A 27,194-nucleotide genomic window follows, 5' to 3' on the forward strand; every position below is an offset into this window, starting at 1 on the left:
ATAGTTAGTGTTGCATATGCACATTAATATTCATTTGAACACTTACATTTGCCTTTTTGCTGTGTTTATCTCTTAAATGAATGTGTGGTTTGAATGACTCAGACGATAAGATGATTCAAATTAGTGTTTTGAAGGAGTTGATTAAATGATTCAGTGACTCTGTGGAAAATGTACACCACCTATTGGCTGTTTTAGTTCTGCATTTAAAGTAGTTTCTTTAAATTTAAATTTGTCCCATACTTTGAATTCGTCCCCACCTGAAAATGTATCTTGTGTACTTAAGTATTTACTACAGTAAAGTACTAAAACTCATAGACACTAGTGTTTTTGAGTCTTACCATAGCAAATAAACTAGAGTATTTGCTACAATTTATCCAATTACTACAGTTAATACGACAACATATTCAAGTGCAAAAGTATAATACAGTTTACTATAGGAAATACAAAATGTTTAATCTAAATCTGTGTTAGATTTGAATTATGAACATGGCACGACATCGTGATACTACTTGGTATCGAGACACTTCAGCTGGTGTAGTCTCGTAAGACATGTTTATGGTAACGTGACAACATGAAGCGTATCAATAGATGAGTAATGATCTTCTGTTTCTCTCTGTCATATAACACCTCAAAGAGTATTTAACTGTATTCTGATGATTCTGCCCCATATAATGTGCTTCACTAAGATGAGTAAGCCCCCTCATCCCCTCCAGCTGCCATGAGCTTTGCCTTTTTAGGAGACACCTGATCATCGCTCCGTGACGCCAACAAAGACTTTGCGCTGATAACGTCTGGAGTGAGTTTAGATGCTGAAGCCCAGAGAAATAAACTGAGAGACAGCCGACACCGCTCCACAGAACGCTTCACGACGCCGAGTGTTTGAGACTCTTCATGGAGAAATTTCAGGCAGCGATGATTCTGGCAGGCGTGGGAGATGCTCTGGGATATGGGAAAGGTCGATGGCAGAACTGCATCTCAGGAGCTCGGATTCAGAAAGAGCTGGCTGATCTCGGGGGTCTCGCGGCTTTAAAACTGGACATAGATAGGTGGCCTCTGAGTGACGGAGCTCTAATGCTCATGACCACCGCTCAAGCTCTCGTCACAGGTGAGAAATACACGCAGAGTCTTTCTTCATGAGAAATGTCTCAGTGGTTTTGTGTTCATACAATGGAAGTCAATGGAGTTTGGTGTTGTTTGATGATCAACAATCTTCTTTTGTGTTCCGATGAAGAAAGAAACTCATACAGACTTCATATGACATGACCGAATTTTCAGTTTTTGCAAGAACTGTCTCTTTAAATCCAGTATATGTGCAGCACGTGTATTTCAAATCTTTAATTTTGTTGATTTGCTGTTTTGAAGCAGACGAATCTTCTCTTTCTCAGGTCAAGTCTCATTAACAGACGTGTACGGATGATTATAAAGTGATCTTTCCTCACATAAACCGCATGAATGTTCACCATCCACAAATGCACATTTCACGTCCAACATTCCATCGCTGTGGTCTGAGAATAGAGGCGCGAGTCGTGTGTGTTTCTGTCATAAATAACACGAGCCGTGCTTTATCTGTAATCCTGTCAGATCATCTCACATCTCAAACACAAACGCAGCTACCGCACTTCTCCAGCGGGACTCAAAATAGAGCCGCGTTCATCTCTGATGGCACACAATAGTAGGCGTTTGGCTTCTGGACAGTGTGGCTTTTCTCTTTGGATTGTGTTGACAGCCGCTCGTCTTATCCAAATACCAACACCGCTGACAAACCATCAGAAAATAAACCAAACGCACAGACACAAACTCTGTCATAACTGGAGTGAATAGGAACATTGTTACCGCGAGAACACATCTGATACTTCGTCTAATCCATGTGGCCTTCGTGTGTTTTGGCATCAGACAGATGAGATGTTGGATGATGGGATTGTCGTGGCCCCCGAGGACCCTTGATGTCCACAAAATACCTTCCACGGACCTCACACGAACACTCTAATCAGAACTGACATGTGACCGAATGCCACACATGCCAATGAAACACACACACACGCGTGAGAGTGTGGAGTAAACTGAATCCAGCACTACATGCACATTTCCTTTGAGATTATTATTGTGTTTTATTTTGTTGAACATTATAATGATGTTTCGGTCAAAGATGAGATTTCTTTAAATGTTTTCCCTGTGAATTTCTTTCCCTGTGACATGTCTTCACGTCTGATGTGTGTGTTGATGTGTGATTTGTGTGTCTGTTTTCATGTGTTGTGATGTGTGTTGATTTGTGTGGTGTGTCTGATTTCTTGTGTTGTGTGTCTGATTTGTGTGTCTCTTTTCATGTGTTGTGATGTGTGTTGATTTGTGTTGTGTGTCTGATTTCTTGTGTTGTGATTTGTGTTGTGTGTCTGATTTCATGTGTTGTTGTGATGTGTGTTGATGTGTGGTTTGAGTTGTGTCTGATTTCATGTGTTGTGTTGATGTGTGTCTGATTTCTTGTGTCGTGTGATTTGTGATGTTTGATTTGTGTCGTGTGATTTGTGCCGTGTGTCTGATTTCATGTGTTGTGTTGTGTGTTGAGTGTCTGATTTCTTGTGTTGTGATTTGTGTTGTGTGTCTGATTTCTTGTGTCGTGTGATTTGTGATGTGTGATTTGTGTCGTGTGATTTGTGCCGTGTGTCTGCTTTCATGTGTTGTGATGTGTCTTGATTTGTGTTGTGTGTCTGATTTCTTGTGTTGTGATTTGTGTTGTGTGTCTGATTTCTTGTGTCGTGTGATTTGTGATGTGTGATTTGTGTCGTGTGATTTGTGCCGTGTGTCTGCTTTCATGTGTTGTGATGTGTGTTGATTTGTGTTGTGTGTCTGATTTCTTGTGTTGTGATTTGTGTTGTGTGTCTGATTTCATGTGTTGTTGTGATGTGTGTTGATGTGTGATTTGTGTTGTGTGATTTGTGCCGTGTGTCTGTTTTCATGTGTTGTGATGTGTGTTGATTTGTGTTGTGTGTCTGATTTCTTGTGTTGTGATTTGTGTTGTGTGTCTGATTTCTTGTGTCGTGTGATTTGTGATGTGTGATTTGTGTCGTGTGATTTGTGCCGTGTGTCTGTTTTCATGTGTTGTGATGTGTGTTGATTTGTGTTGTGTGTCTGATTTCATGTGTTGTTGTGATGTGTGTTGATGTGTGGTTTGAGTTGTGTCTGATTTCTTGTGTCGTGTGTCTGATTTCATGTGTTGTGTTGATGTGTGTCTGATTTCTTGTGATTTGTGATTGTGTTGTGCGTCTGATTTCATGTGTGATGTGTTGTTCAGATTACTGGTGTCTGGAGGATCTGTACAGAGATTTGGTTCGGCTCTATGTGGAGGCGATGATCCGTCTGCAGGGTCGAGCTCCTGATCCCAGTACAGTTCTAGGATGTGCCAACCTCAAACCAAACAACTTTCTGTTAGCCTGGCACACACCGTACAATGAGAAAGGTTCAAGAGAACACGTTCATTATCATGTGCTAAGAACATTCACAATGTTTCTCTCAGAGATATTCCCTGTGACACGTCTTCACGTGTGTGTGTGTGTGTGTGTGTAGGTTCAGGTCATGGAGCCGCGTCTAAAGCCATGTGTGTGGGGATGAGATACTGGCAGCCCGAGCGTCTGGATAATCTGGTGGAAGTGAGCATTGAAACCGGCCGAATGACCCACAATCACCCTATAGGTATTACATCATCATCATCAGCTACTGTCAATCATCTCTGATGTCTATGAATTAAACGTGTGTGTGTAGGGTTTCTGGGTTCTCTGTGTACGGCTCTCTTCGCCTCATACGCTGTTCAAGGTAAACCGCTGGTGAACTGGGCTCGAGATCTCATCACTGTCATATCTAAAGCAGAAGAATACTGCAGGAAAACCATCCGACACATGGCAGGTGAATACATCTGTCTGTCTGTCTGTCTGTCGATGTTAGAGATGATGAAATGTGTTTGTTCTTCTGCTGTGTAGAATATCAGGAGACGTGGTTTTATTTTGAGGCGAAGTGGCAGTTTTATGTGGAGGAGCGAGGTCTAGAAGATTCTCAGAGTAAACCTGTGTTTCCTGACCACTATGATGCTGACCAGACAGACAAGGTCAAACACACACAGCGTCATCATGTGTTTATTTATTCACATCGTTATTATTCATCATCATTCAGTGGTCGAACACACCTGCTGTGGTTGTCTGACACGTTTTTGTGTTCAGATGTATAAGCGCTGGAGCTCAGAAGGTTGTCCGGGTCGCAGAGGTCACGACGCACCGATGATCGCGTACGACGCTTTAATGGCTGCGGGATCCGACTGGGAGGAGCTGTGTAAACGTGCCATGTTTCACGGAGGTCAGAAATGATTGATTCATTCATTACATCCGACATCATGTAGACGTTTGTTCATAGTCACTATAAGTAAAAGTTTGGACTGGGAGAGTTCTAGCAATAAGGTACAAAGTTGTAATAAAGTAAAATGTGACAAGTAATGCTTTTTTTAAATGAAGGAAAAAAGTTTGTGGATATATTTTTTGTGGATATTGCATATAGACGGTTTCATCTTAAACAAACCTTACTGCGCATGCGCACTTTTGTGACCCCAGTTTAACTTCCGGTACACATTCACAAACAATAGAGCGCCTGTAGATTATATAATAACGATAAAAAGAAAGCGAGAAGAAATGTTACTTGGCTAAACCTTTTAATTTAGGCTGAAAGCGAGCTCAACCACTAGATGTGCCATACGGTTTCTTTAAATGCGACTGAACTACAGGACGCATTCAACAAATAATTGAATTATACATTAAAATAATCATATAAATTAAATTAAATAGTTAGATTATTAAACACTAGCCAAACAGAAACCGGAAGTTAACAGGGGGTCAGGCGCGCACGCGAAACGGTCTATTCTGAATAAGCATTCCCACCAATAAACACTATAATCCACAAAAAGAGCACAGCTATACATAGATATACAGTATACAGATGCCTACTGTGTTTCTATGGGATGAAATGAATCGTATGTAGTGTGATGTTGTGTAGACACAAACATATAACACAACACTCTGATGTGATGACGTGTACAGGTGAGAGCAGTGCGACAGGTGTGATCGCCGGCTGTCTGTACGGTCTGATGTATGGACTCAGTCATATTCCCGCAGGACTCTATCAGAATCTGGACAAAAGAGACAAACTAGAAGATCTGGGAGCTCAGTTATACAGATCCTCATCTACAGAGAAGTAAAGCTAGAAAACACACACACACGATCAACTCCCTCTGTGTGTGTTAACACGACCTAAACACACAAATCAACGATTCTGAAAAGAAAACAGGGGCTTTAAGAACATGAGATCATATAATAAACTGATTTTGTAAAGATCTCGTGTGAGTTTTAACATTGACTCTAGATGGCGCTGCATTCGTTTGGTTTTGAATTTTTCTGTATGTGCTTCACTTCAAGTGTGAATGTGCTCGAAGAGTTAAATAAAAACATTTCTCTTGTTATTAACAATTAGAAAAGTTTCTGTTTAAACAAACTAAAGAGACACTTCTGTGTTAAAGTGTTCTTCACTTTAGCTCTGTAAATTAAAGATGAAATAGAAAAATGATATTCTTGGTATTTTTCACGTCTCTTAACTGACGACGGCTTCTGTGAAATTCATTCAGAAAAGATTCTACTTTCACCGCTGATCTTAATCTCTCACGCTCGAACACACACCTGCTTTTCTCTGAACTAATAAAACATAAAAGATCATATATAAAGTTGTTGATGATGTCATTGTAAGAACACGGAGAAACATTTCATTTCGCAGAGCACAGAGAGATGAACTTCAACATCAGCATCCACCGGACAACAGGACATTAAAACATCTGATCCTGAATCAGTCAACGCATCCGGCCATCCGGAGAGTTCTGGAGAATCTTCATCTTTATCAAACCCACGAGAGACCGAAGCGTCCGTCATCACACCGCCGACCTTCACGTCTCACCACATTCAATCTTCTCAGATCAAAGTTTGTGAAGAACCGTTCGACGGGCACGTTCAGCTTCAGACGAGAGGTGAGATCTCTGAACATCGCAACACCACACACCAAACACACAAAAAGAGTGGAATCACGGCCCGTGATCTTCAGAAACACAACCGGAGTTCAGGAGATGGTGAACAAATTAAATGAAGCACAGAAGAAGAGAAATACTCCAGATGAGACGAGGACGAGGCGCACACGCGAGCTACCCGTCATCTCTGAGATCGTGAAGAAGTTTGAGAATCTGCTGAAGGTACAAAACAAAAATGGGATTAAAAAACAAATCAGATCAGATCATTCACACACAGCAGAACTAACACATTTAACATCGGCCGCAGTTTCTCGAGATGATCCGAGAACGGATGAGAAATGTTCGTGTTTTATAAATGAAACCGTAGAGAATCAGACGTGCACTTGGGAGACTGATCTGAGTGAAGGTGAAGTGAAGGTCGTGTCTTGGTGTGGGGTTGAGGAATGGTCAGAAAATGAGAGTCTGAATGGATGTGTCATGACAGAAGCGCCTCGTGAGATGAACACGGTCACGGTCTGTCCGTCTGTCGTTTGGACTTTAGCTTCTTATACAGATTCTCTCATACAGACAGAAGCGTTTCAGCAACACAAGAACACAAACGAAACCAAACACACTAACATCACTGACACTTCGGCCGGAAACAGACAGAACGACATCCAAACAAGTGACCAATTATCACAGCAACATCTCCATCAGTCCTCACCTTCAGATGATCTTCAACAGCATCGCACGACTCTGATGGATTGTGTTCAGGATGATGTGACGAATGTGAATGAAACCTGTAAAACATCTTCATTAGAGCCGCAGGTGAATCCAACAGCACAACCGAACAGAGAACAAAACCTCTGCTTTGTTTCTGATCTGAAGAGACGGACGGATGAAGATCAACCCTTCGGTTCATCCGAACACACGCGCTTCTGTGTGAGCTCTGATGGAGAAACGGGTGAGATTAAGGTTCTGGATGACATCTCGTGTGATCTGAGAACAACGGAACATCAAACGAGAGAACAGACAAAATATAAAAGCCTGAGTTACTGTGATCCGTCTGTAAAAAGGGCACATGCATTCAAAACCATCAGATTCACGGACACGTTTAACTTCTGATCCTCTCGTCGAACGCCACGCTTAAAAACATACGTCATTCACTTCCTTCAGCATGTGAAGATGCACTTTAAAGAAACAACACAAACGTTCAGATGTATTTCAGCGCGACTGTCACACTGTATCGGCCAATCAGAATCCAGGACCGTAAAAATACACTTCATATGATAAGTGTCCATTGTTATTTTTATAAATATTACATATTGAATCATATTTAAACATTTCTCTCTGCAGATTTGACTGTGATTTGACAGTTTAAAGTCCCGAATGAGACACTTTAATTCTGTGTCATATCAAATATTAAAATCATGTGAAACAGATACGACTCGTGTAAAGTAGTGAAGCATTAAAAACATTCAAGCTGTGACTCAGGTGTGTGTGTGTGTGTGTACAGGGTGTGTCACCGTTTCATGTGTGTGTGTGTCCGTGTGTTATAAACACAAGCGGTAGATCTATAATCACAGACACACCTCAAACTACAAACACACAGACAGTAAACGTGACTCGGTGTATTATAACACACACTAGACATTTTATCCTTGACAATACGCTGTATTGTTTTATTCTTCTCTTAATGTCGTCGTTTATAGACCAGATCAGGTCAACTCAGATTTATGTCGCTCTGATAGAGTAAACACAACATAGTGTGTACGCATAAAAACATAATCTGTTCAACAGGTTCATCTGAAAGAGGTCAAACACAAGTCTGAACCCCGCCCACCAGAGAGAAACGGGGCGGAGTCAGTAGATGATTGACAGAGTGAATGAATTGAAACACGTCACTCATCCCGTGTGTTTAAAGCAGTTGTGTGTATGTGACGCCAAATAACATAACAATCTCAAAGTCCACGGATCAAACGTATGTAATACTGTATATAATCATCATTTACACATATTATCTTAAGAATCTGTATAACGTTATTACTAGATATTACTATATTATACTTATAAAACAATGTATTTACAGCTCATGTTATCTCACAAAACACACGGACAACTAAACAAATACTGTGGTATATGATATATATATATATATGCGATATGTGCACGAGAGATCCATCTGTAAATTTTGAAACATTATAACGTTATTAAACGTACACAACCCCGCCCCCGAGAGAGGCGTGACCGGCCGACAAGGCCCCTCCCCTCCGTTTGATTGACGCGCGTCCTTGAGCCCCACGAGTCGCTCTTGTTGTTTAAAGTGTCCGTCATGTGTGACGCGCGCGTCAGGAGGCGATTAAAACCCTCGACGCTTTAAACGCGAAGTGTGTTCCGCGTTTACCTGCGCGCGGATGCGAGTGCGCCGCGCGCTCGCGACAGGTGGATCGGGCCCGCGCGCTGTCCCGCGGGAGGAGGAGGTGCCGCTACTGCCGCCGGGACGAAACTTTTCATGGATCGGATCTTCTCCGGATCGGACCGGAATGAAACTCGGGAGCGTCTGACGTTCATCTGAACACCGACGATGGATCAGCGGAACGGCACGCGCTCCGGTCATCAACCGCAGCTGCGCATCAACGTGCCCAGCAGCGCCAGAGAGAGAGTGCCCAGGTACGCGCACGCACACGCACGCACGCAGAAGTCAAATCCTTCATTACATGTTCTCAGTTTATAAACACCTTTAATACGTCATCGTACATATGAGATCGTGGAGTGTTTAGAAGGAAGCAGAATGTTGACTCATGGAAAGATGCGAGGACGTCACCTGATCTTCTTACATAACACCTGAGAGACGTCCAGCAGGTCACGTGACAGTTACCTGAGCAGATGCACAACCGAGACCTTTATATTATTCTCTCTTTTATTTGTTCTGCACACTGCAGCCAAATGATGGGAATTCATAACGGGAATAAACAGGGAATTAACAAAATTGCAGGTGACCCTATAACAGGTAAAGATCTTGAATAGTGGTTGAAACAACCAGATTTAATGCAATTTGAGTTGAGTGTCTACCCTGCACAGTTATTCTATACATTCGGTCACTTCAGTCAGACGGCAGATGTTTAGTCATTGAATTGGAAAACACACACGAACAAAATCATTCACGACACCGACTGGAATAGATAAATAAAGTCTTATTTTAATGTCTATTTAATTTTCTAAGATCACTGGAATCGTCAGATCTGTGTATGTTTGTTGTTATATCTGTTTCTGCGTTCTCATATTTTCTTTCAGGTTCTTAAGTTGACGCTGCAGTTGACGTTTCACCACTGGATCCGATGATCTGTCCGCCGTTCTTGTTTAAAACCGGTGCGTGTGTTTGTTTTGGTGTTTCAGTGTGGATCCGTACGGCTTCGAGCGCTCCGGGGATTTTGACTACGAGTGGCACGAGGAGCTGATGTCTGAGTACTTGGCAGTGCTCACTAGGCGCTCAATCAAGTGGTCAAAACTGCTGCAGGGAAGACCGCGCGTCGATCGAAACCTGAAGGGTAAACGTCACACAGAACACGCTCACGTAAGCTTAGGGTTGTGAAGTTCCGGGAATATTCAAGGCTGGAAACTTCGGGAATTCATATGGGAATTAACGGGAATAAACAGGGAATTATCAGTCACATCCCCAGACTACAAGGCGTACTGCAGGGCTATTGAGACCACGCACCCTACATGCGCCGTGCATTCTTCTATGACATAATACAGATCATTTCTTGAATCCCGCACACGGAAGAATGTAAAAAATGTCCATAAATATAACACAAATGAATGTTTAAAACCACGTGTTGTAAGCACATAAACTCTCATAAATTCCTGTTAAATTTCAACCTTGGAAAATCTCCGCCCCTTTGCAACGCTAGTCAAGCTTACCATGATGTATTATAGTATTTGTGTCGTTGTGTGTTAATGTGTGTTGTTTGTATAGTAAAGCGTTATGTACGTAAGGGAGTTCCTAATGAACACCGAGCTCTGGTGTGGATGATGTCGAGCGGCGCTCTGGAGCGGATGGAGAGAAACTCTGGATATTATCATTCGCTACTGGAGCTTCAACACGACCCCAAACTAACAGAAACCATCAGCACAGGTCTCACAGCTCTCTCTCTCTCTCTCTCTCTCTCTCTCATGGAACACACATGTGACATGTCCTTTACACGTCTCTTCGTGTTTACAGACCTGCACAGAACTTTTCCAGACAACATTCACTTCCGTCAGTCATCTGATCCGTGTCTTCAGGGAGCTCTTTATCGTGTGCTGTTAGCGTACGGACATCACAATCCGGCTGTGGGTTACTGTCAGGTAATAACAACACTCCTGACAAATATCAGTCATCTACACGTGAACGTTTCCTAATGAAGATCAATCAACAGGATCATTTTCTCATTGAAGTCGCTCTATTGTGTGGCATTATTGTTGAGGTGTATTGTGTGAGTTTGGTGTTGATAAAAGCAGATAATGAGGAACAGCACGGACTGGAAATGTTTGATGATTTACTGTAAGACAAGCCCAGAGCTATTGAGAGAGAGAGAGAGTTGCGTCAATGGAACGTTTTTCTGTTCACGGAGGCTCACAATAGTTCCCGGAAGTGACTAGAAACGCATGCGGCTGCGAACGAACTGTGACGAACTTTTAAACCATTTAAAGTCATTTCAAGAGAATTATCTGAAGCCTCTGTGAATCATGTGACACATTTTTAACTTCCGATGTCGCGACTCTCTCAACGGCTCTGGACAAGCATGATCATCATCATCATCATCATCATCTCTCAAACAAACTGAAAACATGATTCATTTTCACCAACACGTGATTTACAATGCAAATGATTGCCTGTCGCGCTCATATCTCATCCATCATCACTACAGCACACACATATCAATTATATCAATAATAAATATTAATGCGACTTTTCAGGGAATGAACTTCACGGCAGGATATCTGCTCCTGATCACTAAAGATGAGGAGAAATCTTTCTGGCTGATGGATGTGTTACTCGGCAGAATTCTGCCAGGTATGTAAATATATTTCCATTTTCCTCATAGAAACATTTGTTTAAGTCTTATATCTGTGCGTGAGAGAGAGAGTGAGTGGACGTTATTAGAGTGTTTCAGGGTGAGGTTAATGTGGATTACAGGGTGTGTGACATGTCAAGATCTATTCTGAGCTCAAGTGTCTATGAATAACCTCAAGCTCAGGACACACACACACACACGTCTGGTTTATCATCTCCGTGGGGACAGTCCATAGGCGTGACGACTAAAAACTGTATATTTTAGGTCGTACCGCTAACACTACCCCAACCTAAAGATCATAGAAAACTTTTTTTATATCAATCTGCACAATTTACACAAAAATCGTATAAATCGTACAGAACACAAGTCCCCATGAGTTGGTTTGATCATGTTTACGTCCCCACTGGGATATAAAACAAGACCCCATACACACTCATTCAACTTCCTTTTTCTACAGGGAAATCAAATCAACTGAAACAAAGAAAGTAAAGACTAACTGAAAGTTTTATAATCTTCACGAAGTTACATAAGCATATAAAAAATTGCTAATTAAAAAATATATATCATTGTAAAAGTAATTTAACAATCTTACTTGAATACAAATACATAAAACTAACAAAATAATGTTAGATGATGGAGCTCACTTCAGAACAGATGACACAGTGAAGAACAGAATTAAAGGCGCAGTTTGTAAGCTCCGCCGCTAGAGGGCGCACATTCGAAACAAATCTTTTTTCAAATCAACAACATCGGGGCGTAGCTTGATGACGTTGTGAAGGAGCGTGGAATTATGGGAATGTCGTTTTCATCGCCACCAAAACAATCCATCAGACGTGAATGAGAAATCACGTTTATGGAGGATTTAAAGTAATGAAGTTTTATAAATGTTGCGTTTGATGACGTGATTTTATTTCATTATAATGAATTACGTATGAATTACATCAAATGTATTTATTACTTTCAAGTCAGATGATGTAAAAACGATTACTGCTTGTTCACTTAATATATACTGTACATGACACTAAATTAAGAAAAAGACATTCAAACAAGATAGTTGCTTGATAAAGTACTTTCACATTTGTCCACGACACTATGTTGTCATTAGGGATGTAACGATTCACCGCAAGCCACTTGAAAATGGATTATAATACGTGACTATTCAAGTCGACTGAGATGTTAAATGAATCGCATTGTTTTGAACAGCAGGGGCCGCTTTGTTTTCTGCAAACTTAAACGTGGATATGCTGATAATTCTTAGGTGTAAAGAAAATCCAAGAACAGCAAAGACAAAGTCTCAGTTTGTTTATATTGAAGAGACTTTTGAATTATAATATTTTTCTTTGATTTGGAATTTGTTTTAAAATTAAAGTTTAGTTTTGTTATTTGACACAAAATGTATTTGAAATTTTACAACGAAATGTGCAGCATTTGAAAAATAATAAAATTTCTAATTTGTCTCGACTCATTTTGTAAAAATAAATAGTGAATAAATCGTATCGTGAGATAAGTATCGTGAATCACATCGCAGCGTGAGCTGAGTGAATCATTACATCCCTATCTGTCATGGTTTCTACGGCCCTGTGTCACTGGTTAAAAGGACAATTTTCTCACGATTTACAAATAGTTGGAAACATTTTAGATATTCTAAGTACTCAAATGAACAAAAAATATTTAACACTGACCTAGTGGTTTTTGGATATTTTACTGCAAAACATTTACAAACTGCACCTTTAAACTGAAATCAACAACATTTCCTCGTTCTTTTATCAGTTTGTCAACACAGTTGTTTATGTCAGAATGTGTGTGTGTGTGTGTCAGATTATTACTCGCCTGCGATGTTGGGTCTGAAGACGGATCAGGAGGTTCTGGGTGAGCTGGTGAAGATGAAGATTCCTGCCGTGTGGAAACTCCTTCAGGATCATGAAGTCATGTGGACACTGCTGGTGTCACGCTGGTTCATCTGTCTCTACATTGACGTTCTGCCCGTCGAGGTACAACACACACACACACACACACACACCTGACACGTGTAGATGCTCATACATGCTTGTTTGTTTGTTCTTCAGACGGTTCTCCGGATCTGGGACTGTCTGTTCTACGAGGGTTCTAAGATTCTGTTCCGTGTGGCAATTACTTTGATCCGACAGCATCAGGCTGATATCCTCCCTGCTCAGAATCTTCCAGACATCTGCGAGCGCTTCAAACACATCACCAAAGGCTCTGATGTTCATGACTGTCACACGTTCATGCAGGTAACTCTCACAACGAACACGTTGACAAATCTTTTTCTTTTTGTCTTTTAAGAATGTCATTTTTTTGTTTTTCGGACATTCTCCAAGAAAATCTTCCAGGAGCCTGGCAGTCTCTCCATGGCAACCGTTTCCAAGCTCAGAGGAAGCTGTCGAGCTCGGATTATAGCTGAAGAGTCTTGACTCTTTTCTTTTATTCTCAGATCATTCCAGACTCTTAGTTTGCACTCGATTCCTCACAGCGGCACAAATATTCAGACGTCGCGGTTTACTGACAGAGACGCTCTACAATCATGTTTATTTTCTTACATTTCCAGGTGTGCAGATAGAAGAAAAAGAGTATTTTGTATTTTTATAGAGTCACAGATGTCACGATGACTGTTCTTGTGATTGAGTTTAATGGTTCTCAATCACATTTGACCAACAGCACTGTGAAATAAACTCATGATTTACTCCTGAACATCTTCAGTCAGTCATTCATTTAGAAACATGATTCACGATGGAGTTTCAGTGCCGACTCTCAAGATTTATATTCCATATGTATAATTAAACACAATACAGAATATTTATTGTATTTTTAACATGAAGTCTATTTCTAGAATCTTTAAAGCTGAGATTTGATCACAGTCAAATAAAATGACTTGATGGTTTATATTGGTGATGTTGTTTAATTAGAATCAGTTATTATAGTTTTGATTTTAGTTTTATTCATACTTTAAACTGGCTTTTATTTTGAGATGTTTACTTTTTGTGTTTTATCAATTTTATTATACACTTTTTTTCATTTTACACATTGATTGGTTTATTATTTATGTTGCTATATAAGATGAATACATTTTTATTTTAGTTCTTGTTTATTGTTATATTTTTACTGCTTTAAACTTACTTCAGTTTAGTTTTGAAGCAACATTAAAATCTTTCCTTGAGTCAAGTTTTTCCAAAACTGTTTAGGTCAATATGAAGCGTTTGGTTCCAAAATGAGATAACACTGTAAATCATTGTTTTCTCTTAAATCCAGTTGTGCGTTCCAGTTAATATAAATCAAACCGCAGTTTCTTTTTTATTTGAGCCATAATAACTTAAAACATACAGCTAACTAACACACAAAAAACATGATTTTGGCTCATATTGGATCTAAACTTTTAATTTCAATGAACAGGAACATTTCAAAGTTTTAATTTGAGTTAACTAAAATAACCTTGGTCTGGATCTATTAATGACATTATTTTGATGTGTTTTTGTTGTAATGATATGGTTCTGAACATCACTCGAGCACATCGAGTCTGAAGAGATTTCAATGAGTCACAAATGAAAGCAGATCATTATTTATTAACTTCACACCTGATGCATAAAAAAACAATGAACGTTCTCCAGAAAAATGAAAGATGAGATCACCACAGCCGACACACTTCATGTTCTTCTATAGAAGACACGCACAAAATTAAATGAAGAAAATCCAAACATCATTCGAGTCCTTCAGATAAAGAACATTTGCTCATCTGTGATGAATATCAGACACAAACACACATCTGTCAAAGGTAAACGTTCATTTGTTTTAACACACACGTCACTGTGTGTGTTTAACACTTCTAGTCGTTGCAATGATGTTTACATAAAATAAAACATGACATCATTGTGTTGGCGTTGTGTTAAACTGCTGAAAAAGTTTATAGCTGTTGGGTTAGAAACGCTTCGGTTATGTGAAAATAAAACCGTTTTATGATCAATAAAATTACACAAACTTAAAAGCGAATTCATTTATAAAGAATAACTGCAGCTTTCCCTTTTTCTGTACTGAAGGTGAACTCAAACAAACATAGTATTTCACACCAGCTGATGATAAATACATGCGCGTGAGGAATTATGGGTATAGAAACAAAAACATGTAATGAATTATTAACATTAAGTCTCTCACACACGCTCTCTAACAGACTTCTCTATGAAGTGATTATATCTACAAAGACATACGAACTATTTATCAATCATTTCTGCATTCAATTCTCGAGACGTTTTAAACTAACATTTAAAATAATATGTACACATATTTTATACAGTATTAACTTCAGCGCTCCTGGTTCTGGGTTGATGGATCAGCATTTACAGCTCAACACAAACTGCCGAAAATCCCAGTGGTGACGTCTAAAACAATTATTTACACAGAAATAAAATCAAAGCAAGAAGCACAAATAAAACGGCAGCGAGTATTCAAAACAAATATTTAGATTAAACAAATTTAAGTGACCGTAACGTAGGTAACAAATGCAACCTCGCAAAAAAACACACACACACACGCAGAGAGACGTGCATGTGTGTTTGTGTGATGGTCAGCGGTCACTTGGTGAGCTGGGATCGATGCTTCAGATGGTTTGATACCCGGCACGAGTTCTCTTACGGCCGATGAGATACGCGATGAGAACGATGAGCACCAGACCCGCCAGAGCTGCTCCCACAATGATGGGAATGAGCATGTTCTCCTGATCCATACGACACTCTTCAGCTACACCAACACACACACATTAAAATCATGATGTTGTTGAGCGTTTGTGTTGAGTGTGAACAGAGCTGATGTGTACCTGCTGAGAACTGGTTTCCTGTGACATTGAAGGGCTGAAGCTGAAGTCTGAATGTGTTGAGAGAGAAGTCTGACACCACGGCGAGCGTCTGCTCAGAACTGCACATGTACGAACGACCCGCACTGCCCTGAAGATACTGCAGAGAGCTGTTTTCCACCGAGAACACAGCTGCACAAAACACACACACGCCAGAATCCAATGATTTAAGTTAAGAGCTACATATAGAGCGTTCTGCAACATCTAAACAACTTCTTGTTTCGGTTCAATAAAACAGAAATCCCTCCGGCTTGGTCACATGATCAGTGATGCGTTTTACCCGTCATGTCAGGCCAGCGGGCGGAGACGCTCACGGCGCTCAGATGAAACTTCCGAGAGGTTGAATTCTGCAGCGACACAAAACATCATGAAAATGACACTATGCAACGCACTCACTTATACAAGACTTAAAACACACACACACACACACCAGCGTGAAGGTGAAGTTGAGATTCGTTGTGTCTTCAGTCAGGATGAGTGTGGCGACTGTGACCCCACATGATCCAGAGAATGACGTCCTATTGGGCTGCAGGTTTCTGACCTCACTGACGGTCTGTGTGCGCACAAAAACACATACAGATATTACAACACGACACACACTTGAACGCCTGTGGGTTTGTGTGTGTGTGTCAGCACCTTGTTGTGAGTCTTTGATAAGTAAGTGATGTTGAGCTGCAGTCCCATGACAGCGAGCAGACAGGCGGTTGTGTTGTCTCCGGTGATTGTGTAGTTGCCCCGCTCCGGGACGCCCGGGGGTGATGGAGATGGGGCAGGGGTTGTTTTGGGTGGAGCAGTAGTTGTGACGGGTTGATCGGCGCTGCAGACGCTCTCTGCACAAACACACATCATCAAACACACGTCAAACAGACTCATTTAAACAACTGATGCGAACACAATCACACCGTTTGTGCTGAGGTTTCCTGTGTGCATGTACGCCTCCAGACGAACATCAGAGAATGTGACGGTGACATCAGAGTTCAGAGTGACGGGGATGGAGCTCTGACAGCGATACGTGCTGTTCATACTTGCTGATATTCTAGAAGAGTTCGTCTCCACGGTAACGACACCTGGAAGAGTAGATAACAGGCGTGAATGGACGTACAAGCGACACTTGGACACCTTACCTGTGTGTTCGTCTCTCACCTGTGATGGTGGATCCTGGAAAGTTGGTGTTGTCACTCAGGTTGTAGCGTAAGCTTACTTGTGATACCTCGTAGAGACTTCCGTTACCGGAGAACACGAGAGTCAGCGCGTGACCGTCACCGAACGACGCCACCAGGCGCTGAGAGACACCGGTGCATGTGCTGTTGTCTGTAGACGCTGAGTCCGGCAGAGCAAACACAACCGAGTTCTGATACACAACACACAGCTTAACATAAGCGATGGACAAAAATACACAAAACACCTGTCTGAAAGATGTCAAATGTTTACAGTATTTAAATCACACATGACAAGCAATTGTGTGCGTGTTGTTGTACCGTGGCATTGGTGGTATTGTAGGTGATGCTGAAGTTCGCATTGAGTTCTGCTTTAATGCACGTCGAGTTTCCGTCCTTCACCTCCAGCGTGACCGCGTGCGTCACAACCAAACAACCTTAAACATCAAACACACCACTGCACTTAATAAAACAACACAACATTATATAGACAAATGAATATAATTTACATAACGAATAAGATTAGTTCACATCATTATTTCTGATAACAAGCAAAAGAAACCGAAGAACCGTTGGATGGCTAAACTTGTCTCTCCAATATTTTGAACCTATACTGCGATACCAAGCTCCACCACTAGATGTCAATGCATCAGGACCCATTCAACAAGTTGGTTATTTAATAAAATCAAAATACCACAAAATTCAACAAATCGTTTAATTAATTAAATTATTATTCAATAAAATATGTATGTTCATTCTGTGTCCAGGATGCGCATGAGCGAGTCTGTTCCACTCCGCATTGGAGACTTTATCCAATTTTGTGCAATAAACAGAGATATTAGTACAACTGTACTTCATGGGTCTACATTGTAAAGCCAGTACAATTTATGAATACATGTTAATATGTTTTTTTGCCTTTAATAAATTTAATAAAATTCTACGTTGATCAAGAAAAACAGAGTTAGTATCAGATCAGGACGGGTCTCTCAGAATTTAGGTGTCGTATCGACTGCATAGATTCAACTGTGAACTAGAACTCTTGAGAAATCAACTACCCATCTTACCACACACACACACACACACACACACACACACACAAGCGGGAAATAGCAACTGTGCAAAACACACTGGCTGCCAATGAGACTGTGACCCTGATAGAACAAAACCACACAGTTACACTAATCAAACTAAACACTTATACTAATACCACTAATAATAAGGTGAATTATAGTATTATTATAGTGTCTTCACCATCTCAATATACAGGTGTGTAAATATTAAATAAAGCTCTAAACTTGATGATAAACAGCTTTGTGTCGATTTGTCGACATTCTTACAAGCTGCTTATCTGCGTTTGGTGGTGATCACGTGACTCGTCTATGAAGTCATATGACAGACAGACAGACAGACAGACAGAGAGCGAGTGAGAGAGTGAGAGAGAGTGATATAGTGAGAGAGAGTGAGAGAGAGAGACAGAGAGCGAGAGATAGAGAGTGAGAGTGAGAGTGAGAGAGAGAGAGAGAGAGACAGATAGAGAGAGTGAGAGAGAGATAGAGAGACAGATAGAGAGAGACAGATAGAGAGACAGATAGATAGAGAGAGTGAGAGAGAGAGAGACAGAGAGAGAGAGAGAGAGAGATAGAGAGAGACAGATAGATAGAGAGAGTGAGAGAGAGACAGAGACAGAGACAGAGAGAGAGAGAGAGAGAGAGAGAGAGAGAGAGAGAGAGAGAGAGAGAGAGAGAGAGAGAGAGAGAGAGAGAGAGAGATTTTTCAGATTGTTATGCAGAGGACACAATGATGTGATGGAGAATAATAATGGACGACAGAAGAAAACACAGATTCGGTGTGAAAGAGAAGAGACACAGTGACGCACGTCGCATCAGATTAGATCAGATCCGCCATCGTGTCGATTAAGACAATACTAGAGAAAAACAAACGTGGCACATTCAACTCAACGACACGACACGGACATTAAACACAAAACTTCAAAATGCCGGAGAATACGGGGGATTTGTGCGCGTGACGTCACGCCGGCGCAAGTTCTTGTAACTCACCCATCAGTGTTAAACAGACACCTGCCGTCACTGTCTGTCTGATGCCCGTCATCTCCGCGAGCTGTCTGTCTGTGTCTGATAATATCCGATCGATACACGAATGACTTTATAAGATGCGATCCGTCAGCCTTTCGCAGCGCGAATGTTCCAGTCATGTGAGGAGGCCGGTAGGATAGATCCACCCCAGTAGTCACGTGAGAGGGGCAGTTCGTATTAATCATTTCGATCGCACGAGCTCGATTATTATTATCAGTTTGTCAACAGCGCGGTGCTAATTCGGCAGCTTTGATTAGAAAGAACGTCGCGCTTTACATTATTCATATAATAAACACCGATTATAGGTGCAGTTCTTGTATCAGGTGTGTGATGTGACGGAAACTGACACATGTGAAGTGTGAATGACAGGAAGTAGCGGTCAGTTGAAGACCACGAGCGCTCATGAGACTTTCGCATGAACACTCATATCACATCTCACTATGAGTTAAAGTGACAAACATTCACACAATTAAACTACATTTATATACACTTGTATCTCTCTGTCTCTCTCTCTCTCTGTCTCTCTCTCTGTCTCTCTCTCTCTCTGTCTCTCTCTGTCTCTCTCTCTGTCTCTCTCTCTCTGTGTCTCTCTCTGTCTCTGTGTCTCTCTCTCTCTCTCTCTCTGTGTGTGTCTCTCTCTGTCTCTCTCTCTCTGTGTCTCTCTCTGTCTCTGTGTCTCTCTCTCTCTCTCTCTCTCTCTCTGTGTGTGTCTCTCTCAGTCTCTCTCTCTCTGTGTCTCTCTCTGTCTCTCTCTCTCTGTGTGTGTCTCTCTCTGTCTCTCTCTCTCTGTGTCTCTCTCTGTCTCTGTGTCTCTCTCTCTCTCTCTCTCTCTCTCTCTCTGTGTGTGTCTCTCTCAGTCTCTCTCTCTCTGTGTCTCTCTCTGTCTCTGTGTCTCTCTCTCTCTCTCTCTCTGTGTGTGTCTCTCTCAGTCTCTCTCTCTCTGTGTCTCTCTCTGTCTCTGTGTCTCTCTCTCTCTCTCTCTCTGTGTGTGTCTCTCTCAGTCTCTCTCTCTCTGTGTCTCTCTCTCTCTCTCTCTCTCTCTCTCTCTGTCTCTGTCTCTCTCTCTCTCTCTCTCTCTCTCTCTGTCTCTGTGTCTCTCTCTCTCTCTCTCTCTCTCTCTCTCTGTCTCTCTCTCTGTCTCTCTCTCTCTGTGTGTGTGTCTCTCTCTCTCTCTCTCTCTCTCTCTGTCCCTCTCTCTCTCTTTGAATCAAAACCGAATGGACTAACACGAGAGAGGTCAGAGGTCAGTTTCATGTGCAGATGATTTGAGCTCAGCTCTAGTATTTCTCAGCAGTGTGAAGAGAAGAGCTCACACGAACACACGACTCGCTGTCTTTCTCAAACATTTGTTTCTTTAAGAAATTACTCTGTGAATGAGGCAGAAAATCACATTAGACTGAATCACCGCACAACTGTTTTAAACACAAAGACAGCTGCACACAAACAATAAACCAGTGTCTCAGAAAACATGAAGTCTGACTGTCTTTATACGTCACTTTGTTATCCGATTAAAAACAAAATCAGCATGATCAGATTGTTCTGTTTTTACGGTAGTTATTTTATGTTCTTGACACATTTCATGAGATTCAGCTACAGGGGATCGACACAGAATTATGAAAAAGAACAACTTCACACATATGATTTTAATTAAATAGGCTTTAATTTCTTTTTCATGTCTTCACTCGTTTACAAACAATAGAATCTCTGTTCTATAAAACGTTACTATTGACAGGTGTGAATCAAAATACAGGTGATGACTGACAGATGACACACACACATCATTTCGGTCTCATCATCACGTCTTGTTTTATGTTGCTGTAAAGACTCTCACTCGCTCAGTGTATGTGTGTGTTTGTGTGTATAAAGGTTTGTGTGTGTGTGTGTGTGTGTGTGTGTGAAATCCTGTTTGTGATTTCCGTTGCCTGAGCGTGTCACTGATAAACTGATCAATGCGACTGATGTCACATCAGCATTAATAATGAGACACGACTGAACACACAATAGTCATCAATGATAAAGTGCTTTCACATGTATCACACCGCCTGAAGTTCTTAAGCCACATAGTGATATTGGTTGGGATTTTCTTTATCTCGCTCCATATAATCCCGATCGATGAGAGATTCCACGCGCTTCTTCAGATCCGCTGGCTGTAATATGAACAGTGTGTTAACAGTCTGTCAGTGCTGCATGGAATTATGGGAATTTTCCGTGCAGGCTGACCAACAAGTTGTTGAAAACAAGAGTTTTCCGAATAAGATGAATACAAGCAGACGTATTAATTGGTCGTCTTCATGTTAAGCAATTTCTAGCAGATACAATATCAAAAGCGGCACATCATACGACTGTTCCGCTTTGTCATGATTGTTGTTCGTCAGACTGTACGATATAATTCCCGGATGTCTTTCTCAACTCATTAACTATAAGAGACATAATGATGTTGTGAGTTTCACCTTCACAGGGAACTTGAGCTGGTTGTAGAGTTCAGCTACCAGCAGATTGTGACTCAAAGTCTTTCTCATCTTCATGATCCGAACCACAGCAGCGTCAATCTGATACTGACGGTCCTGAAACACTCGCTCGGTGGTGCTCACCTGCTCCTCCACCTGATGACACACAACGTCATTTTTGGATATTTCACGCGTATTAATAATCCTGAACACAAAACCACTGAAGTCTGACGTTTCATCACCACCTCGAGTTCATAAAGAAAACAAAACAACGCAAAGTCGTGATGAGATTCAGGTGGTTGCCGGGTGTTGCTACGGTTGACGTTTGGAGAACTCACCGTCTCTTTCATCTGAATCTGGTTGATTTTGATGCGGAAGAGTTTGTGTCTGAAGTCGCTGTCGAAGTTGAAGCGATCGCCGTCCTCCACGTCTCTCCCTCTTGGAGTTTTATTGAGTACACGAGCTTTCCCGCAGGCCAGAGACTGAAGTGTGCGCTTGAGCTCGGCATCCTCTGATAAACACACAACACATGGCCTCAGATCACTACAAAACATATGATGTCATGATGTTTAAACCCACATGACTGTCTTTCCAAACAATGAAAGTTCACAGAAACTGATCACAGGACTTCAGAAGGCTGAGACAGAGGACATGAGCTTGTGTGTGTGTGTGTGTGTGTGTGTACCGATGCCTGTGGCTGTCCGAATCTCCTCCACTGTAAGTTCATCCGTCTCATTAAACATCAGCAGCACAAGAGTCTGAAAGAGAGACACCTGAAGCTCCTTCTTACCCTGCACACAAACACACACACACCATCATATACTGTACACAATACCAAGCAGTTATTACTGAGCTAACATACAAATGTTAAAATAACCCATTATATTAATTGTTTAAGAGTAAATGTTGGTTAATGGAGTGACCAACAAAAAGTTTACGTAGATACACGATGTAAAAACACTTTCATTTTCTTATTGACTGACTCTCAAATGATTCGTTCAGCGATCCATCTGTCTAATCCCCTCCTTTCTGTCAGTCTACTCTGATCTGATTGGTCAAATGTTCTAGTCTTCTGTGATTGGTCTACCGCGTGCAGTGTCGCAAATGGAACATAGTGACGCAAATCTCACCGGAACTGAAAATAGAACGATAGACGACTCGTTTGCGTGATTCAGAGTCGACTCCTTTTTTCCCAGGCCAATAACTTTGTTATTCGTTCACTTTCTGCTTTACAACGTGGCAGACTGCTCACATTCACATTACTCTTTAATACAATGACTCACGTGTAATGTGTGCTCATAATCAATGTCAAGTTTGTGTGTGTGTGTGTCACCTCTTTAAACTCAGTCTTCAGCACAGCGTGACCCAGTGTGGGCTGCCATTGTAGTTTACGTCCGCTGTGTTTCCCCAGATAGAAGATCTTAAACACTTCCTGAAGCTTCAGCATCTGATCAACACAAACACAGTTAACACCGAGGCCTGCATCATTAGTGCAAACACACGCATGTATACACGCACACACCTCTGTGGGCAGATGGACGTCCATCGGTGTGTATGAGGGCCAGTAGCCCATGGTCAGAACGTTGACGGTCAGCTCGATGCTGCTGGATTCACTGTGGTTCTGAATATGCTACACAAACACACACAACTCTAGTGACCGCTTGCCCAAACCTACTCAACACTGTCAAACCACGTGTGATTAGCTCAGAAGAAAAATCATCAGAGTGTGAACACATTCAACACAACATCTCAACACAGATCTACACTGTGTGTGTGTGTGCTCTGACACAAACCTGTTTGAACTGGATCATGATGTCTTTGGAGAGCTCCATGTCTTTAAACATACCCTCAAGTTTACTGGTGAACGCAGCTCCACACTCTATAACACACACAAGCATACACACAAAGTTTCACTTAGAATCCTGTTAAACTGACAGTGAAATCAGGGCAAATATACCCGACCGAACCAAAAACCACAACAGTGTGTTCACTTCCTGTTCAGATGATCACGTGACCCTCATGAGCTCGCTCCTTGCGGTCTGATGACCAATCAGAGGTCTGAGTGTGTGTGTGTGTGTGAGAGAGAGATCGGAACAAACCGTGTTTGAGTTTGGACAGCATGGACTTCTCAGCGTCCACAGAGGCGCTCTTCCCCAGCAGCAGACGTTTGGCCAAATCTTTCTTATAGAACGCTTCAAACACGTCTTTACCTGCACACACACGCACGTTTCTTTGAGTCTATGACAGGTCAGTAAAACGGAACCTCTGCTGCTACACGATATTGTGATACACAACAGTACTCATGTTTAATACATCACAACATTACAGCAATAACTACATCATCATCATCATAATAGACTTCATTTATTTAACTCTAGACAGTTTTTGTTTGATGAATGTGTGAAGTGAAAACACTTTACCGTGAATAAAGCGGAATATAATCATGATTTTGTCCAGGGTTCTCTCCAGCTCTTCCTCTGTGGCCTCTTTGTTTCCAGCACGAAGTTTAGAGTCCACAAACTTAGCTGAAGACAAACACACACGAGTGTGTCACAACAACACAATAAATATACACGTAATGTGTGTGTGCACGAGTGTGTGTGCCGTGTACCGGTGAGCTCTGCTGGTTTGTTGGGTCTGTTGTTGACGAAATTCTCGAAGGCTTCTTTCATTGTGTTGTTGAAGTTGTCGTTCTTCTGGAAGCAGCGTTGGATGACATTGTCCATCTTATCCTTAAAGTCCAGCAGCTCTTGAACCATCTCTTTATCTTTCTCTGGAGAACTGACAATCTCTCCACCAAAGTCCTGCGGAGGGACACAACAAACACGCACATTTATATCACAGGCCACGCCCACACCAGGAGTTTTCTCAAAACAACATGCTTTAATCTGATTGGCTAGTTTGAGTCAGTGTGCAAATGCTCTTATTAGCATCTTAGTATCAACACATCCTCAAACAGCTTTGTGTGTGTCTGTACCTTTATGTACTGTTTCCAGAACTGTAGAAGAATGATCAGACCGTCTTTAACTTTACTGAAGAGCTGATACAACAGAGTCAACTCCGTCACACGATTCTCATCCGACAGTGTTCTGAGACCTGAGGATCACACACACAGTTAATGTGTGTCTCATGATAACAGGTCACAGTATCACACACAGTCACACATGTACCTTTCTGTAGGATTGTGTTCATGTGTTCGCCCAACAGCTGCTTCTCGACAGTTGAGATGAGAGCTTTACTGTCACAACAAACACAATAAAACACACAGCTTACACAACATTACATCACTACACATGAGACAGAGAGACCAGATAAACACATCAGAACGCATGAGGAGTGTGTGTTGTGTTGTGTTGTTACTGTGTGCTCTGGTCTAAGTAACTGATGACACGATCATTCTCTTCCTCCAGACGTTGTGCGACGTGATGCAGATACTCTGGAACCTTCAGACACAGCAAACACACATTCATAAACAAACAGACACGGGCGCACGTGCTTTATGTTTTAATGTGAATGAGATGGAATGTGATTGGTCCTCGCCTCTCTCTCCTGCATGAGGGTTTGACCCTCCGTGGCATACAGACGCTCCGTCTCTGAGAGGAAACGCTGCTCAAAACACTCTTTATACACCTGAAAACACATCACATCAAACTCTATTCAGTCTTGTGCATGACATCATCGGACTCTCTATGACATCATCATCAGCAGCCAATCACCTGCAGGTCAGAGAGCATGCTCAGTAAGCTACGCAGCAGACTCCTGTCCGCCGTCTCTCCGGCACGCTCGCGCTCGATCTCCTCCAGTATCCCGTCCACCGTCCTCCTCTGAACGCCGCTGTCGCTCACGATGTACGTCCGGAACAACTCCAGCCCCGTGTCCCTGATGACACATCTGCGTTACTTTTTGCGACACAAACTGAGGGCAGATCACTCTGATGGGTCAACTCACCAGATGGAGGGCAGCAGAGCGTTCTGCAGAATATATGTCCGATCCAGAAACAGAAAAATACTGCGAATCATGATCTACAAGACAAAATACACGTTCATGTCATAAGTGCATCTAATGTGCATCATGTCATAAAAACAGTCTCACATCAGTCCCTCTGTTGCGTACCGTCTGTCTGCAGTGATCCTGCCAGCATCCGTTCATCTTCTTGAGGAACGTCAGGTTGTCCAGAGTCTCTGTGGAACACTGTTAAGAGCTCAAACATGACATTGACACACACTCGTAATAACAGGAAGTTTACTGCAGCGTCCTTTAGTGGTGAATAACGGATCCAGTAGAATTATATTGAAGGATATTCTCTGAACTGATGGATCTGAGCCTGCACATGTTCTTCACAAACCTGACGCAACTGTTTGTATAACATGGGTGAGACCTTAGATGAGCACAGATTCTCCACAGCCTGTGTGTGTGTCAGAGAGAGAGAGAGAGAGAGAAACAGTTAAAGGGGAAGTTCACCCAAAAATCAACGTTGTGTGATTGTTTACACACATGACGTTAAACATGTTTAGAGAACTAACTCAACTGAGCCACTATGCGCGGATGGACAAATTTAGTACTTTTCTGGACCTTGGCAAAAACTGACACCATGATGTCTATGAGGAGGCCTGGAAATCCCTCAGACGTCACCTAAATATCTATATTTGTGCTCCGAAGTTCTCTAAACATGTTAAACGTCTTGTGGGTGAGAAAAAAAAATCACACAAAGTTGATTTTTGGGTGAACTTCCCTTTTAAAGAGGTTAAAGGATTCTGGGTAGACCGATGAAAGGTAATGACCTGGTAAAGCTCTTCTAGGTTATATTTGATGGAAGTGCTGTTCTGAATGGCACACACGGCATCTCGAAGCTTCAGCCATGTGTCTTCAGTGTAACTGTCTGTCAGCTTCGGCCTGTCTGTCATGAACACACAGAACATAAGACAATGAGTCAAAACACCCAAACAAGACCTAAGAGAGACGCATGCGCTTTTATCTAAAGCATCTCACAAACGAGAGAGAACTTGGTCTATGTGTGCAAACTAGTCGAGTTGATTTATCAAATACACAAGAGCATATCTGTTATCTGTATTCACATGTGTTTACGTATTTGTATCATTTTTAACAAAAACATTTTTTAAATGTGTTGATAACACTTTGTAGTTAGACACAGATTTATACTGACAGTTATTATAAAGTGAAACTCACCTTTCAAGTTTTTAATGATCAGTTTCTTGGACGCTCCGCTTTGAGGTGTTTTAGTGAGTCCGTTAATGTTTGGTTTCTGAAGATCTTCTGCCATTGTTAAATCACACTCATAATAATAATAATCATACTAAGAGTTTAATAAGTGTGGAGGATCTGTCCGTAAAGTTGAACTCTAGTGTTTGCTGTCAGCTAAAGATCTGCTAGAGAAAAACATAGAAATATTAATCACATAATCATCGTAAAAACTGCATTAGACTGTACACATATTGTACATCCATACTGATCCGCAACGAGAATCATAACAGGAAGTAGACGAACAGCCAAACTGCCGCTTCCGGTTCGATAAGAGTCATTAACAACAACACTGTGA

The 27,194-nt window shown here is 41.6% G+C and overlaps 4 protein-coding genes across 4 annotated transcripts; 2 read left to right on the forward strand and 2 right to left on the reverse strand.

Moving 5' to 3' along the window:
- The first annotated feature begins 746 nt into the window (after positions 1-746).
- On the forward strand, positions 747-5,584 carry adprhl1 (ADP-ribosylhydrolase like 1). Its single transcript, XM_079462876.1, has 7 exons — positions 747-1,105; positions 3,290-3,454; positions 3,562-3,687; positions 3,757-3,897; positions 3,972-4,096; positions 4,209-4,341; positions 5,076-5,584. Exons 1-7 carry the CDS (start codon positions 892-894, stop codon positions 5,231-5,233), a joined length of 1,062 nt encoding a protein of 353 aa, XP_079319002.1. The 5' UTR covers positions 747-891; the 3' UTR covers positions 5,234-5,584.
- Positions 5,585-7,928: 2,344 nt separating this feature from the next.
- Positions 7,929-14,257, forward strand: grtp1a (growth hormone regulated TBC protein 1a). Its single transcript, XM_079462878.1, has 8 exons — positions 7,929-8,695; positions 9,422-9,573; positions 10,002-10,160; positions 10,248-10,372; positions 10,985-11,081; positions 12,901-13,073; positions 13,149-13,334; positions 13,422-14,257. Exons 1-8 carry the CDS (start codon positions 8,610-8,612, stop codon positions 13,512-13,514), a joined length of 1,071 nt encoding a protein of 356 aa, XP_079319004.1. The 5' UTR covers positions 7,929-8,609; the 3' UTR covers positions 13,515-14,257.
- A 383-nt stretch (positions 14,258-14,640) lies between these two features.
- lamp1a (lysosomal associated membrane protein 1a) lies at positions 14,641-19,550 on the reverse strand. The gene is made up of 9 exons (XM_079462877.1): positions 19,155-19,550; positions 17,419-17,534; positions 17,084-17,291; positions 16,843-17,007; positions 16,577-16,770; positions 16,371-16,493; positions 16,221-16,287; positions 15,905-16,072; positions 14,641-15,828 (listed from the first exon to the last, which is right to left on the reverse strand). Exons 1-9 carry the CDS (start codon positions 19,204-19,206, stop codon positions 15,689-15,691), a joined length of 1,233 nt encoding a protein of 410 aa, XP_079319003.1. The 5' UTR covers positions 19,207-19,550; the 3' UTR covers positions 14,641-15,688.
- Positions 19,551-20,737: 1,187 nt separating this feature from the next.
- Positions 20,738-27,049, reverse strand: cul4a (cullin 4A). The gene is made up of 20 exons (XM_079463144.1): positions 26,825-27,049; positions 26,419-26,534; positions 25,938-26,042; positions 25,751-25,819; positions 25,586-25,659; positions 25,354-25,516; positions 25,178-25,267; positions 24,998-25,080; positions 24,808-24,875; positions 24,615-24,733; positions 24,249-24,441; positions 24,058-24,162; positions 23,737-23,847; positions 23,431-23,516; positions 23,160-23,267; positions 22,971-23,084; positions 22,323-22,428; positions 21,976-22,148; positions 21,641-21,793; positions 20,738-21,337 (listed from the first exon to the last, which is right to left on the reverse strand). Exons 1-20 carry the CDS (start codon positions 26,916-26,918, stop codon positions 21,242-21,244), a joined length of 2,226 nt encoding a protein of 741 aa, XP_079319270.1. The 5' UTR covers positions 26,919-27,049; the 3' UTR covers positions 20,738-21,241.
- Positions 27,050-27,194: the final 145 nt, after the last annotated feature.

This window comes from Barbatula barbatula, assembly GCF_947034865.1.
Source record: "Barbatula barbatula genome assembly, chromosome: 8".
Taxonomy (NCBI): Eukaryota; Metazoa; Chordata; class Actinopteri; order Cypriniformes; family Nemacheilidae; genus Barbatula; species Barbatula barbatula.

Excerpts from the sequence above, each read along its gene's own strand:
- grtp1a (XM_079462878.1), top strand. The coding sequence starts at position 8,610 with ATGGATCAGCGGAACGGCACGCGCTCCGGTCATCAACCGCAGCTGCGC. Across the intron at positions 9,574-10,001 it reads CGTCGATCGAAACCTGAAGG|TAAAGCGTTATGTACGTAAG; the intron begins GTAAACGTCACA and ends TTGTTTGTATAG. Across the intron at positions 11,082-12,900 it reads ACTCGGCAGAATTCTGCCAG|ATTATTACTCGCCTGCGATG; the intron begins GTATGTAAATAT and ends TGTGTGTGTCAG.
- cul4a (XM_079463144.1), bottom strand. The coding sequence starts at position 26,918 with ATGGCAGAAGATCTTCAGAAACCAAACATTAACGGACTCACTAAAACA. Across the intron at positions 26,043-26,418 it reads ACCTAGAAGAGCTTTACCAG|GCTGTGGAGAATCTGTGCTC; the intron begins GTCATTACCTTT and ends ACACACACACAG. Across the intron at positions 22,429-22,970 it reads TGAAGACTGAGTTTAAAGAG|GGTAAGAAGGAGCTTCAGGT; the intron begins GTGACACACACA and ends GTTTGTGTGCAG.
- adprhl1 (XM_079462876.1), top strand. The coding sequence starts at position 892 with ATGGAGAAATTTCAGGCAGCGATGATTCTGGCAGGCGTGGGAGATGCT. Across the intron at positions 3,898-3,971 it reads AACCATCCGACACATGGCAG|AATATCAGGAGACGTGGTTT; the intron begins GTGAATACATCT and ends TCTGCTGTGTAG. Across the intron at positions 4,097-4,208 it reads ATGCTGACCAGACAGACAAG|ATGTATAAGCGCTGGAGCTC; the intron begins GTCAAACACACA and ends TTTTGTGTTCAG.
- lamp1a (XM_079462877.1), bottom strand. The coding sequence starts at position 19,206 with ATGACGGGCATCAGACAGACAGTGACGGCAGGTGTCTGTTTAACACTG. Across the intron at positions 17,292-17,418 it reads ACAATACCACCAATGCCACG|AACTCGGTTGTGTTTGCTCT; the intron begins GTACAACAACAC and ends GTTGTGTATCAG. Across the intron at positions 15,829-15,904 it reads AGGAAACCAGTTCTCAGCAG|CTGAAGAGTGTCGTATGGAT; the intron begins GTACACATCAGC and ends GTGTTGGTGTAG.